Source organism: Saccopteryx leptura, chromosome 12 (genome assembly GCF_036850995.1).
Source record: "Saccopteryx leptura isolate mSacLep1 chromosome 12, mSacLep1_pri_phased_curated, whole genome shotgun sequence".
Lineage (NCBI taxonomy): Eukaryota > Metazoa > Chordata > Mammalia > Chiroptera > Emballonuridae > Saccopteryx > Saccopteryx leptura.
In genome coordinates this window covers 11,663,533-11,678,261 of record NC_089514.1, presented here as the reverse complement: position 1 = coordinate 11,678,261, position 14,729 = coordinate 11,663,533, and the positions used below count along the sequence as shown (strand labels likewise).

Below are 14,729 nucleotides of genomic sequence, written 5' to 3'. Positions count from 1 at the left end.
TGTACACTCTCTTATATATTTGATCCCCTGCCTGTCCCATTTGATCCCCACACTTAGACCATGAAGACATCAGGAAACCATCCCGAAGAGGTGACTTTCTAGTGGCCGTCGGAACTGCCGTGTGTGGCACATGGTGTCGTGTATCTCACTTTCCCCGGGGTGCTGTGTCTTTCCCTGGAAAAGGAATGAGCTCATTTGGATCAAACTATTTCCTTCAGCGTATCTTTAGCCTCGGAACCCTTCCTCCACACAAACGCTCACATGGAAGCACGCACAGTAGACCTGGTCAAAGTGTGTCGTCAGGCGAACGGAAGAACAGGTGTGCCACAGGGCTGGGGTAACTCGGGGCCTCGCCAGCCCCTTCTTCCTCTTCCCTCCTCCCCTCGGGCCCCCGGGAACAAGTCCACGGACAGCTAACCTCGGTTATCCACAAGGGACCTCCTGACTCCACCATTCTATCTGTGTCTATCACACACACTCTTTGTGTAATGTGCACAGTATGGAACTCGGGGCTCTAACTACACAGAGCCCAGCAGCTCTCCAGGGAGAATTTTATCAACTGCAGCAACCATTTACATTTTAAACTAGGAAGCTGAAAACAATGCATCAACGGCAGCCTTAGATCTTTTTTTTTTTTTTTTTTTTTTTTTACTCAAGACCCAATTATATCGGCTGAATGCAGCCCAGGAAGTTCTTCTGCACTGATTTCCCATAATCTCTAAACCACAGGTACGAGCTGAAAATGCACACTCATGGGTCATGTGACCGCTGGAGCTTCGCGGTCCGCGGCAGACGTCGCTGTGCGCTAGCGAGGATGTTATTTCACTTGACAAACATTTGTAAACTGAAAACTAATTAAATCTGGAGGTTGGCAAGACAACCTGGAGTTTTTCATGGCAAATTGATACTAAAATATACTCTTGGAATGTTTTCCTTTATTTAGTTGCCAAAAGTCATTTCCTTTAAAAATAAAAATTTTTTAAAAAAAAGATTCTTTTAGAGCAAAACCTGGCCAAAGCAGTAAACAATTAAACTACATTCCTCTGGGCTCACCTATACATAATTGACGTTTATGTCTTAAAATTGCACTCGTTTATGTGGAAAGTAGTTCAGGCATTGACCAACACTTCCCAAAACCCCTGTGTGCCCCTGAGCTCCAGTGACAAATTCTATCCTGAAAAAGAATGAGTAAGTAGGGAGGAATCTCAGTGTCATAAGCATAGATTTATCGTAATTTTTTAAAGGATAGGAAAAAAAGAAGTGAAAATAGGAAATGGGTTTACTTATTCGCCCTCAAATCCATTTTTACAAGCTTATTTCCATGTCACCAATTATTTATATAGCACCCACCACACCCAAGGCATTTTGTGCTCAGAGCTGCTGGCAGGGAATCAGTGAGCTGTCCCACCCCCATCCCTTCCGGCTGAGGAAAGAGAAGGCACAAATGCACATTGCTAGGACCACCAGGACGAGTTCCGGAAGAGTCACTGAGGTCTGTCTGCTTAAAACGTTCCTCCTCCCCCTTGTTCTTCTCTGATTGACACAATCCTGCTCTGCTTTTCCTCCCCCCCTTCCATTCATCCCCTTCCAAAAGCTAAGTGACGTCGTTGTCACGTGTGCTGTTTCAGTATGCTGTCTCCACGCAGGCAGGAAGATGTCCCTGTTCAGTTCACCCATATATCCCAAGACTGGTACATACCAGGCATCAATAAGCCTTCTTTTTTTGAATAGATGAATGAATAAGTAACAAAGGTCAGAGGGAGCAGAACAGAAGTGCAAAGGAGAGAGAGAAGGGGCATCCAAGGGTCAGAGGCTTTATCAAGTGGGTGACATTTGAGTTGATCTTGAAATATGGGCCAGACAACAAGGTATCCCAGACAGAGGTAAGAGCCCGAGAAGAGATGGCTGGGGATGTCACAGGTGTGCTCCTGGTGCAGGGGAGACCCCCACGGTACCACTCAGGGGAACCACCGTGATGTCACTGAGTCCCAGGACCTCAAGAGCCCAGCAAGTAATGACTGAGAAAAAAAATGTCAAAAACTGAATCAGAAAGACCACATGGTCTCTGTGGGAGTTCAAAATATATGCAGCCACTTTGACACTTTCAGGCGGAACTCAGAATGAGGGCAACGGAAGGAGACCCCCAAACAGGCAGAGGAGGGGCCAAGTCAGCCTCTCCTAGGACAGGGCTGAAAGCTGATACCCCAGACCCCTCATAGGCTAGGGCAGAGGGGCGGGGAAATGGGGGGTGTGCCCCCAAGCCCCTAACACCGCCCCCTCAGGGCATCTCTGTCATGAACCACACAAGCCTGGCCCTAGCATGGGCCCTTCTGTGGCTGCAATTCACACACGCTCTGCTGGGTTTGCAATCTGACTAAACCACACGCAGGTCTGGGAGGGACCAAGCAGGATGGACAAGCTCATCTCATATAGATGGGTCCTTTAAGAATTCCACGGTGGGAGCAAACCTCGGAAATACAGAGCATTTACCCATGATGTAATTAGCTAAACTTTGTGAAGTCAGCCATCCAGGACGAGAACACCCTGTGCAGGCATTTCGTGAACGGCCTTCCCACGGCCACATTATTAACAGGGCAGAGTCTGAGGTAGGGGTCTCATGGAGTGAGCTGAAAGTAGTTGAAATCTTTCGGTGTGGCAAAAACACTTTAGTGGCCCCAAACTTCCTAGCCGAAATTTCTATTAGAAAAGAAAACATTCACCACTTAAAAGATCAACGTTTACAGGACTGGTTCTGGAAATCAGCTGGGAAAGTGATAGGCAGTGTCTCGCTGTCCCTCCTCCACTCCTAACCAGCCTGTAATCAAACAAACCTGTCGGTTTATAGGACTCCTGGAGGCCCAGGCACAGAGCAATGAGGGAACCCTACGAGGAGGAGCGTGGGGAGGCCGTCTCCTCAACGTCAGAACTCTGCCTAATCGCTGAGGTTTTAAAAGTGTCGCTTGAACTGAGCTGGCCCCTCGGGTGGCTCCTGGCGACACACGTCCAAGTTGGAGAATGAAAAGACGAGCCTTGACCAAGACCCTGGAAGCAGGATAAAAGGCAACTCTTCTGCAGAGCGCGTCCTCTGTGAACACTGAGTGACGGTCTCAGAAATGGAAAAGCCAAGTCAGCCTCAGGCTGTCGCCTACCCCTCGCACATTCCAGCACACACACTATTTCCGGATGGCGCCCAGGGAAAGGGGGATAGAGACACTCACACAATAGACGTTTCAGCTCATGAAACGCGGCCATTGTCTCTTCCCGCTGTACTGGGACGGTGAGCACAGCCCCGGCAGCACCAGCCAAACCGATGTGGAACGGGTTGATGAGTCAGCCAGACGTCGCAGGGTAGGGAAAGAAAAGGAAAGGAAATGGGATGCTTTCGAGACATATTTTTAGTTTTAGGAAATTTGCAGCATTGCTAATTGTCACTGAGAGATTTTGTTTGGCTGATTAGGGTTTTTGTGCTTTTTTATGTTTTTAACCCAGCATCTTGCCTGCCACTTGACTGGTTTTGAAAATGTGCCCTTAAGGTTCAGATGAATCTCAATAAAGACAAAAGAAGACATCAACCCCATTTTAGAAGAACTACTTTTTATTTCTCTAAAACTTTTTATTTCTCTTTGAGGGCAGGCAATGCAAAGGCCTAGGGTCAGAAACAGGAAGAGCGGTGCACAATTTGCCCAGCGGCCACGAAGCTTTGCTCGCTCTCTCTTTGATTCCAGAATGACCTACGCTTCCTACAGTAAAAGATAACCTACAGAACTAAAATCCAGCGTCCCCCATTCACACACAAAGCTGACGCACCACAAATAAAGCCCACCACCTGGGCAGTCCCACTAACAATGCTCTCAGCTGTCCTTAGTAACTTTCTATTCCTGCAAGTATTTTCATTGCGGGAGAAAAGGGAACTAACTGATCTACCAAAAGCCTTCCCCAAATTGTGGAAGTTGTGTGACGTCACTGGGATATGGACCCCCCCACAGAACTTCACGCAGTGGAACACAGAAATAAATTAAAACAAACTTGCAGGAAACAACAACAAAAAAAGAAACAATGAGAACTTTACACTTTAAAGGAGGGAAATAATGGAGAAGAGATTTATTCCATGAAAAGACACTTACCAAAAACACTATGTGTGAAACCTGACTTGGTTATCAAGAATTCTGTCTCTAAGAGTACGGTGGGTACCAAAGGGGAGGGGCGTGGGGAGAGGACAAAGAGGGTCAAATAGATGGTGAAGGAAGGAGTGTTGACTTTGGATGATGAACACACAATGCAATAATACACAGAAGAAGTAGCGTAAAATTATGCACCTGAAATTTATATATTAATCAATGTTACCCCAATAAATTTAATTTTTTTTTAAATAATCCGTCTCCACAAATTGTGGTGTAATTCTTTTTGGGGTACCAAGTATAAATAATACACACTTTAGTTAAAATTCCTTGTTTTTCTGGAACAGTATTCTAAGGTTGGACCCAATTTTTCCTAAATAGTGAACCCAACGCATCCGTGGGCACACACACATGCACGCGCACGCGCACGCACACACACACACAATCCAGGAAACCATTCCTCTGCCTCCTCACCACCCTCCCTGCAGGGAGGAGCAAGCGTGAGGTCAAGTCTGGATGGGCCCTGTGAAGCACGGTGGCACGGCATCCTCAGAGGGGACCGAGGGACTTTCACAAATAGCTACCTATTTATCCATCCTACTCTGCAACCCAAAGAGGGATTGTTGAAATCCCGAATCTACAGGAGAAAGAATAAAGAACATGAAATAAAATGCTCTGGTCTGCCAACGGGGCCGCTGAACAGAAATGTGCCGTGTGATTTAGAAACTGAGGACGTCTAGGCCGGAGGGGCCGAGCTCTCATTCTTGCAGGCTCCTCAAGCAAAGTGAACTCATCGGACAGTGAATGACGGATGGACAGGCAGACAGGTGGAAAGTCTGAGGAGAGGGTGAAGGGTGGGGAGGTGGACAAATTGGAAGGGAAGACCAGCTGGAAGGGTGGACCAGCTGGGAGGGTGGGTAGGTGAGTGGATGAGTAATCAGGATGACATCCTGCATGTGGCTATTCTCAGGAAATCTGTTTCTGGGACCACAACACTTCTAGGTAAACCGCAGAATACACACGTTTAAAATGTCATGAAATGGGCCCTGGCCGGTTGGCTCAGTGGTAGAGCGTCGGCCTGGCGTGCAGAAGTCCCGGGTTCGATTCCCGGCCAGGGCACACAGGAGAAGCGCCCATCTGCTTCTCCACCCCTCCCCCTCTCCTTCCTCTCTGTCTCTCTCTTCCCCTCCCACAGCCGAGGCTCCATTGGAGCAAAGATGGCCCGGGCACTGGGGATGGCTCTTTGGCCTCTGCCCCAGGCGCTAGAGTGGCTCTGGTCGCAACAGAGCGACGCCCCAGAGGGTCAGAGCATCGCCCCCTGGTGGGCAGAGCGTCGCCCCCTAGTGGGCGTGCCAGGTGGATCTCAGTCTGGCGCATGCGGGAGTCTGTCTGACTGTCTCTCCCCATTTCCGGCTTCAGAAAGATACAGAAAAAAAAATGTCATGAAATGGCTGAGGAATAGATCTTTTGTGGGAAGTTCTCCCTCTTCTTAGTTTAAAAACATTTCTATATGCTCGTGAGGGCTGCTATGAAAGTCTCATGACCGTCATTGTGGCTCGTAGGCCCAAATATGGAAAAGAACCCGTCCTTCTCTACTTGCACCCAGCTGCAGGTGTAACTGCAAGGGAATGAAAGGCATGAACCGGAGTTTGAAAAGCAGATTCAGAAGCATGTGCTGAAGAGAGCGGTTTGGGAACTGAGACCTGGGACCACAGTACCGCTCAACACTAGTCAGCTCCTCAAAAAGAGAAAAAGAACTATCTCTCTGCCCAACGTTCGCCTTAGAGTTTACATAGCGCTTTCCCACATCAGTTCGCAAGTGCTTCACAAAAACCCCGTCACAGTGGATGTTACGATCGCCATTGGGCAAATGAGGAGACTGAGTCTCAAAGACCCAAGATGCAATAAATGGGAAAGGCAACCCTGGAACCCAGGACCATGCCTGCAGGGCCAGAATTCATCCCCCCGGATTCAGGTGATTACAAATTTCAATTGATTTATAAAGGCGTGAAGTGCTACGTGTTCACAGAAGGCTAGCAGGCTGGAGAGAGGAGAAGTTATTGGTGCTGGGCCCTCGAACGATACATAGGATTCTACCAAGTAGATGACAAGAGGGGAAAGGAAGGATATTCTCAGCAAAAAAAAAAAAAAAATAGAAAATGCAAAAGCACAGAGAAATATAACTGTGCTGGCTGTTCAAGAAATGGCGAGCACCTCGGTGTAGCTGGAGCTAATGGTGTGAGCTGAGAGAGGAAGACTAAGAATGATGATAGAACAGAAGGCAGGAAATTGCACAACACTTACGGGGAGGTCAATGACTACAAAAACTTTACCCTGTGACCCAGCATTCCTGTACGGAAGTGTACCATGGCTATATCCACACATATATGGATGGAATGACTTGTGTGCAATGTTCTTCATGCTATGTGCTCTAGACTGGCCAACAGTTCCTGTGTCTACCAATAGAGAACTGATGAAATACTCTATGAAGTATCTAAACAATGGACTACTGTTAGCTGTAGAAATATTATAATTTTTATGTACAGATATAAAAAAATTCTTCAGAAAATGTTATTAAAAAACAAATTTTAGGCCCTGGCCGGTTGGCTCAGCGGTAGAGCGTTGGCCTGGCGTGCGGGCGACCCGGGTTCGATTCCTGGCCAGGGCACATAGGAGAAGCGCCAATTTGCTTCTCCACCCCCCCCCCTTCCTCTCTGTCTCTCTCTTCCCCTCCCACAGCCAAGGCTCCATTGGAGCAAAGATGGCCCAGGCGCTGGGGATGGCTCCTTGGCCTCTGCCCCAGGCGCTAGAGTGGCTCTGGTCGTGGCAGAGCGACGCCCCGGAGGGGCAGAGCATCGACCCCTGGTGGGCAGAGCGTCGCCCCTGGTGGGCTTGCCGGGTGGATCCCGGTCAGGCACATGCGGGAGTCTGTCTGACTGTCTCTCCCCGTTTCCAGCTTCAGAAAAATAAAAAAAAAACCAAATTTTAGACCTTCTCTGTACGTTTAAAATGATATAGTTTAAAAAAATCAAGTTTGAGAATAGTGCATACAATGTGCTACTTGCATGAAAAAAATAAAAGGCTAAAAATTCATATCTAGGTCTATTTGCATAAAACACTGTTAAGTGTTAGAAGTCAACAGAAAGACTTTTATAACTTGGGAATTGAATAATTTGGAATAGGGGGAGTAAGACTTTCCACTGTAAACCCTTTTTGTATCACTTAATCTTTGAGCCACTTCAATGTATTACCTATTCAAAATGTAAAATTACATTAAAAAGTATATTTATCCAAACGAGTTAAAAATTCACGCCCACAAAAAGAAAAACCTGCACACAAATGTATATAGCAGCTTTACTCATAATTACCAAGACATGGATACAACCAAGATGTCCTTCAGCAGGTGAAGAAAAAATAAACTATGGCACATGCACGCAAGGAATATTATTCAGCGCTGGAAAGAAATGCGTTGTCAAGCCTGGAAAAGACACAGAGGAACCTTACATGCACATTACTAAGTGAAAGGTGACAAGCTGGAGAGCCTACATTACAGTTTGATTCCAACTAGACGACATTCTGGAAAAGGCAAAACTATGGAGAGAGTGAAGAGATCTGTGGTTGCCAGGGGTTAGGGGAGGGAGGGAGGAACAGGTGGAACACAGAGGGTGTTCAGGGCAGGGAAACTATCCTGATAGCACTGTAATTAACGGTGGATACATGTGTCAAGACACGCCTGTCCAAACCCAGAGGACGCATGGCACCAACAGTGAACCCTGATGTAAACTATGGAAGGGGTCGATACTGGCTCATCAATTATAACAAATGTTCCACACCGAGGCACGATGTTCACCGTAAAGGAAACTGGGAGGCGGGGGTGGGGGTGGTGAGGGGTTATATATAGGAACTCTCTGTACTTTCTGTTCATTTTTCTGTAAATGTAAAACTGCTCTAAAGAAAATAAGTCTTAATTGGAAAGAGAGAAAAGGCAAGCAAAGCGAGGAGGCTGCCAGCTGGGAAGAGTCCCGAATGGCATACAAATCAGCCTGGACTCTCATCCTAGAAACACAACCCAGCGCGTTTCTAAACAAGGCAGTGACGGAGCTGTGTTCTGGGGAAAAGAATTCTGGAGACCCTGCAGGGATAAGACTCCAGGACAAAGAGACCAATAAGCAGATTACGGAGGGGCGCCAGGGGTGGGTCTGAATGAGATGGGGAGGAGGGGGTGGCAGTCGGAGGAGATGGGGACACAGGAGAGGAAGCAGCAGGACCCAGGGCTGCTGTCCCCATGCATTCGAGGATGAGGGCCAACGTTTCCTTCTGGTTTCTAGATGCAACTATGTGGCAAAGAATGGAGCTGTTAGAGGAAACGGAGCCCATGGGATGGGAAAAATGAACTTGGTTTCAGACACGGGAAATTATTTTACCTGCAGAACACGATGTGGAAATGTACAGAGGCAACTTGAGACACAGGCATGCGACGCAGAAAAGAGGTCAGGGCTGCCCGAGACACTGATTCTGGGTGTATCAAACTACACTTATTTATGCAAGGGGACATAATTCAACCTACAGTGTATCTGAGTAGTAATATCCCACGGAATCTACTTCCTAAAATGATTGTAAACATGAGACTAAAATATTAATTTAACCTATCCCCCCCAAAAAAAAGAAAATGAGTTTTTCTACAGTATATATTTCAGACATATTTTTGCAGTAGTTCCCTCTTACCTGCAGGAGGACACATTCCAAGACTCCCAGTGGATGTCTGATAGTACCAAATTCTATATTCACTATGTTTTTTTTCTATACAAACATACCCATGAGAAAGTTTAATTTAGACAGCAGGCATAGGAAGAGGTTAACAACAATAACGAATGGTCATATAGAACAATTAAAACAATATAAACATAAAACATAAAAGTTATATGAATGTGCTGCCCCTATCTGTCAAATACCTTACAGTGCTACACTCACTCTTCTTCTTGAGACATCTGACGTGATAAAATGCCTTATTAAGTCGAGAACTTTCACCTTGTCACGCAAGGAAGCACTTTACGGCTTCTTTGGCGTTTCCAAATTGCCAGCATCACTGGTCTTGCACGTTGGGGTCATTACTAAATAAAATAAGGGGGACCCTGGCCGGTTGGCTCAGCGGTAGAGCGTCGGCCTGGCGTGCAGGGGACCCGGGTTCGATTCCCGGCCAGGGCACATAGGAGAAGCGCCCATTTGCTTCTCCAGCCCCCCCCTCCTTCCTCTCTGTCTCTCTCTTCCCCTCCCGCAGCCAAGGCTCCATTGGAGCAAAGATGGCCCGGGCGCTGGGGATGGCTCCTTGGCCTCTGTCCCAGGCGCTAGAGTGGCTCTGGTTGCAGCAGAGCGACGCCCCGGAGGGGCAGAGCATCGCCCCCTGGTGGGCAGAGCGTTGCCCCTAGTGGGCGTGCTGGGTGGATCCCGGTCGGGCGCATGCGGGAGTCTGTCTGACTGTCTCTCCCCGTTTCCGGCTTCAGAAAAATACAAAAAAATAAAATAAAATAAAATAAAATAAAATAAAATAAAATAAGGGGGGCTTGAACACAAGCTCTGTGACACCACGACAATCCAAACCCCAGATGGCTACTAAGTGCCTGAAGAGAACTTTCACAAAATGTAACACCCATTCCTTACGGGGGTTTTTTAAAAAGAGCTTAAAATAGGAATTGATGTGTACTGTTTAACAGGATAAAGCTATATGAATCTTGGTCCCAAAGCCAGCATCTCACTTAATGAAGAAGCATCAGAGCCTGCCCACTCAGATCAGGCACAAAGACCGAGGTACCACTATCTCCCTCACTGTCTACACTGAATCCAAGCGATATGCCAATCAGACAAGAAAATAATTGGAGATGTGAAGAACAACCAAACTCTCTCTATTTACAGGCGTTATAATAATATACCTGGGGGAAAAAAACCCAAAATCAGTAAGAGCTGACAAAGCCAATAAAAGAATTTTAGTAAAATAGCAGAATGTAAAATTAACAAAATAGCCAACAACACATTCTGGGAATTCGGAAAAGCACGTGTTGTCACACATTGCTGGCGGGAATGCAAAATGGCAGACCACCAACAGAAGAAAAATTGATAATATCTAACAAAAGTACATACTTAATTTGCCCTGTGACCCCGCAATCCCATTTCTGGGCACCGATCCCAAAGACATACTGACAAAAAACTGTTTTATTTATGCACCCTAAATAGAAACTGATGGATAAAATGTTAACATAATGAAGATATATAAGCCAAGACCAGACCCTGGGACAGCAGATGAAGTGCTGTTATTCACTTCAGGACGGGTTGTAACGGCAAAAACACTGGAAAACAACCCAAATTTCCAGACAGATGAGGCGGGTTAAACTATGATGCAACCATAGAATGGCATGCCATGCAGCTGTACGGGAGGAGCGGAGAACATCTCAATAGACCAGGGGTCCCCAAACTACGGCCCGCGGGCCACATGCGGCCCCCTGAGGCTATTTATCCGGCCCCCGCTGCACTTCCGGAAGGGGCACCTCTTTCATTGGTGGTCAATGAAAGGAGCACATTGACCATCTCATTAGCCAAAAGCAGGCCCATAGTTCCCATTGAAATACTGGTCAGTTTCTTGATTTAAATTTACTTGTTTTTTATTTTAAATATTGCATTTGTTCCCGTTTTGTTTTTTTACTTTAAAATAAGATATGTGCAGTGTGCATAGGGATTTGTTCATAGTTTTTTTTTATAGTCCGGCCCTCCAACGGTCTGAGGGACTGTGAACTGGCCCCCTGTGTAAAAAGTTTGGGGACCCCTGCAATAGACCGTAAAGAGCGAGAGCTAAGGTCTGTTCGTGGCATGCGACTGTCCCCCGGAGAAAGGAGGAAAAGGCTGGGTGAATGTGCACATTACAGGTGTGTGTGGTTTATTGCAAATATATGTCCGGTTTTAAGCGAAAGAATAAACAAACAAACAAAAAAAACTTCCCAAATATGATTATCAATAGGAGAAAAAAGGAAATGGAGTAAACAAGAAAAACAGAAGTCTAAGCTATACAGACATCCCTCATTTTATGGCACTGCACTTTATTGTGCTTTTGTTTTGTTTTATTCTCAATTGCAGTTGACACACAATATTATATTAGTTTCAGGTGGACAACACGTTGATCAGATATTTATATAACTTACGAAGTGATCACCAGCCCGATCAGTCTAGTAGTATTCAACATGCTGCGATTTTTACCCAGTGAAGCCCCGACCGTCCACCAGCAAAAAGATTACAGCTCACTTTGTGATGACCGCATTCATCACAAAGTGTATTGCGGCGTTCTGGTACCAAACCCACGATATCTCCAAAGTATGTTCCGGACCTTATTTTGTAGACTTGGCTTTAGAACCAGGCAACAAGTTCGCCTAATTATAAAATACGAGCCACAGCAACCAATATAGGAATTCTCCAGATGACCCTGTTTTTAAAGCTATAAACAAACCTAATGGAAACGAGAATTGGAGCCGAGAAGACAGTTCAGAGGGGTGAGAAGAGGGGTGAGCAGGGTTAAGGCGTGCTGGGCAAAGCAAGAGGAAGGGAATGCACGCTAATCGAGAGGCTGTAAGGCATCACTTACCTCCACCTTGCTCTCGGGTTCGTGATCGGCAGCCGAGAAATACACCACCTCTTGCACTTCATCCCTGGGCCGAGCTGAATTTTTCCCAAATACCACCAGACCGTCCTTAGCACGCGGCGGGAAGGCCACCAAACAGCAACTCGGCGGGGCTACAGCCATTCTGAAAAGAGAGCGGAGGCCAGAGACAGGATGGAAGCCGGCCCAACGCGGAGCGCTCCAACAGTGGGCTCGTCCAGCATATTTCCCCCGCTAACACAGTCTCCGTATTGAACTGGGCGCAGCCCGCTCATGACTGAGATCCCCGCTCGCGAAGGAAGGTGGGGCGCCTGGAGTCGAGTTACAAAGCCACCGACACCAGATGATGTTTAGTATTCCGTGGGTTTAAACGAGGCCATCTCCGCAGCAAACTGCAGTGCCAGCCAAACGTGGAACGCCATCGGAGAAAGGAAAGGAGGTTACTGCTCCAGGCAGGAAGCACACGCACTCAGCAGCGTGTCACAGCAACAGAAAAACAAATCAGTATGTATTCCTTGTAACAGCGCCCTACAGAAGTGCCTCCGGTCCAGAGGTGCGTGGCTGCCACATAATAGATATTGGAGGTGGGGATGGAAATGGGTCTAGATTTAGATGGAAAGAGACTCCACCTTTTCATATATTTTTACTCTATCTCCAGACATAGCACTGGAGCTCCTAGCAGCTCCTAGGCCCCCTCCGTCTCCCCAGCAGGCTTGTTCGCGTCTACAGGGTCATTGAGCATCCCCGGTAGCTGGATGCTCCGTTCAGCACCGCTTTCCTCCGTTCATGCTCTTTCTCTTTGGGAAAACTCATCCACGCTCAGAGCCACCCTTGTCACCGTGTGCCAGTGACCCACACATTTTATAGCAGCTCAGTTCTCTCCTTGAGCTCCCAACCCAGCTGCCTCTTGAAGATCCAAACAGATTTCATCAGCTTCCCCAAACTGGTCCCATTTCCGAGGCTCCCAATCGCAGTGGCCAGCTCCGCATCCGGCCAAGAGAGCATGAGAACTCGGGAACTATCTTACCATCTGCTTCTCCGTTACCTAGCACACCTCACCAAGTCCTGTGGGTTCAATCGGTCAGGTCTCCATGGAAACTATCCACTTCTCTCCATCCCCACTACCCCCCCCCCCCCCGCGCCAGGTACCATCACCTCCAGCCTGGATCACTGCAGTGGCCTCCTAAGGGAGGACTCCACAGCAGCTATTATTCCCCTTGCTCCTCCAGACATTCTCCACACTGCAGCCAACCTGATCTTTTTAACAGAATGATTTTTTTTTCTTTTTTTTTTTTTAAAGAGAACACCTTTTTTTTATTATTATTCATTTTTTTAGAGAGGAGAAGGAGAAACAGAGAGAGAGAGAGAGAGACAGAGAGGAGAGACAGAGAGAGAGAGAGAGACAGAGAGGAGAGACAGAGAGAGAAGGGGGGAAGAGCTGGAAGCATCAACTCCCATATGTGCCTTGACCGGGCAAGCCCAGGGTTTCGAACCGGCGACCTCAGCATTTCCAGGTCGACGCTTTATCCACTGCGCCACCACAGGTCAGGTCAGAATGATTTTTTTTTATGTTATTCCTATTTAAAATCCTTTATAGGTTTCTCACAGCTCTGAGGTTAAAGACCAAAATCTGATCAAGCTTATTCCCCCTTTCCAGCCTCGTTTCTGACCACTCGACCCTCCACTCTCTCCACTTTAGCACAGAGGCCTTTGTCCAGTTCCTTTAATACTCCCAGGGCCTTTGCACAGGCTATGTCCTCTTCCTTGAGCACTCTGTTCCCGGCTTCTTGCATCAAAACCATCTGCCTAGTTAACCACTGCTCCTTCACATACCGGATCAAATGCCACGCCAATGTATGTCACCAAACGATACAATCAAATCTGAAATATCTGTGTAACTGTTTTATGACCAACCAGCAGTTAGTAGTCATTCCTCTCAAAGTCTAAGCAGTATGAAGGCAGGGACCATGTCTCCTTTGCACGCCCTTTATTTATTTATTTATTTATTTTTATTTTGTTGTTGTTGTTGTTGTTGTATTTCTCTAAAGCTGGAAACGGGGAGAGACAGTCAGACAGACTCCCACATGCGCCTGACCGGGATCCACCCAGCACGCCCACCAGGGGGGGACGCTCTGCCCACCAGGGGGCGATGCTCTGCCCCTCCGGGGCATCACTCTGTCGTGCACGCCCTTTAAACCCAGCTCTTCACATCTTCTGCAGGGTAGATTGTCAATAAATAATGAGCAAGTGTGTGGTTCTCCTTTCTTAGTAGTCCATCAAACAGAAGCTGACCCTCGGCAACTCTTTCTTACCAATGTGCCTCTGAACCTGATTGAAATGAATGAATGCCCTTCTCTTAGTCTCTGTATCTGTCAAAAATCTGATTCAAAATCCCTTTCTTTCAGAAAACTGTCTATAAAGAACTCTGTCATTTTCTCGGTATCCCTAAGCACTAATGCATCTGGCTTGTTCTAGGATAATGTGCATTTGTTGCTTGTAAATGTACTGCTTCCTCTTCAAATAAAGCTCTCTGAAGGCAGGACCCATGCCACCCAACTATAGTGGCTCTTCCCTCCACCCCCTGTATTACAGGTACTCAACAAACATTATCTATTGAGCCAACAGGGTTTTTGACAGACATCTCCACTTCAGCCGGGACATCTACTTGGTCAGCTTGACTGAGTCATCTGGGTCACTTGACCATGATGGGGATGTAGGCAACAGAAGCCGGGCTTTGTGGTCCAGGGAGGCTGATTTTCCACTGAACTTTGTGAACGGCTGGGAATGGCAGAAGGGAGCAGAATGTTCATCTATTTTTTTTAATGCAAGGTAAAACAGCAACCTTTGTATAACAACCAGCAGCAAGCTAGCCAAGGCGAACTGTGCATGTTTTCCCTGGATCGCCATTCTGCACACTGAAGCTGCGGCAGTGACTTGGCTGGGTCCTTTTCCACTCTCCAGACCAGGGCTGT

General features: G+C 47.1%; 1 protein-coding gene across 3 annotated transcripts in view; it reads right to left on the bottom strand.

The window, feature by feature from the left end:
• SCRN1 (secernin 1) overlaps nt 1-14,729 on the bottom strand; it is a 55,985-nt gene that overhangs the window by 22,877 nt on the left and 18,379 nt on the right. For all 3 annotated transcript variants that reach the window (XM_066354485.1, XM_066354487.1, XM_066354486.1), the window contains exon 2: nt 11,743-11,902. In XM_066354485.1, coding sequence (XP_066210582.1) covers nt 11,743-11,901 — 159 coding nt within the window. In that variant the 5' untranslated portion in view covers nt 11,902. The remainder of the gene's footprint in view (nt 1-11,742; nt 11,903-14,729) is intronic.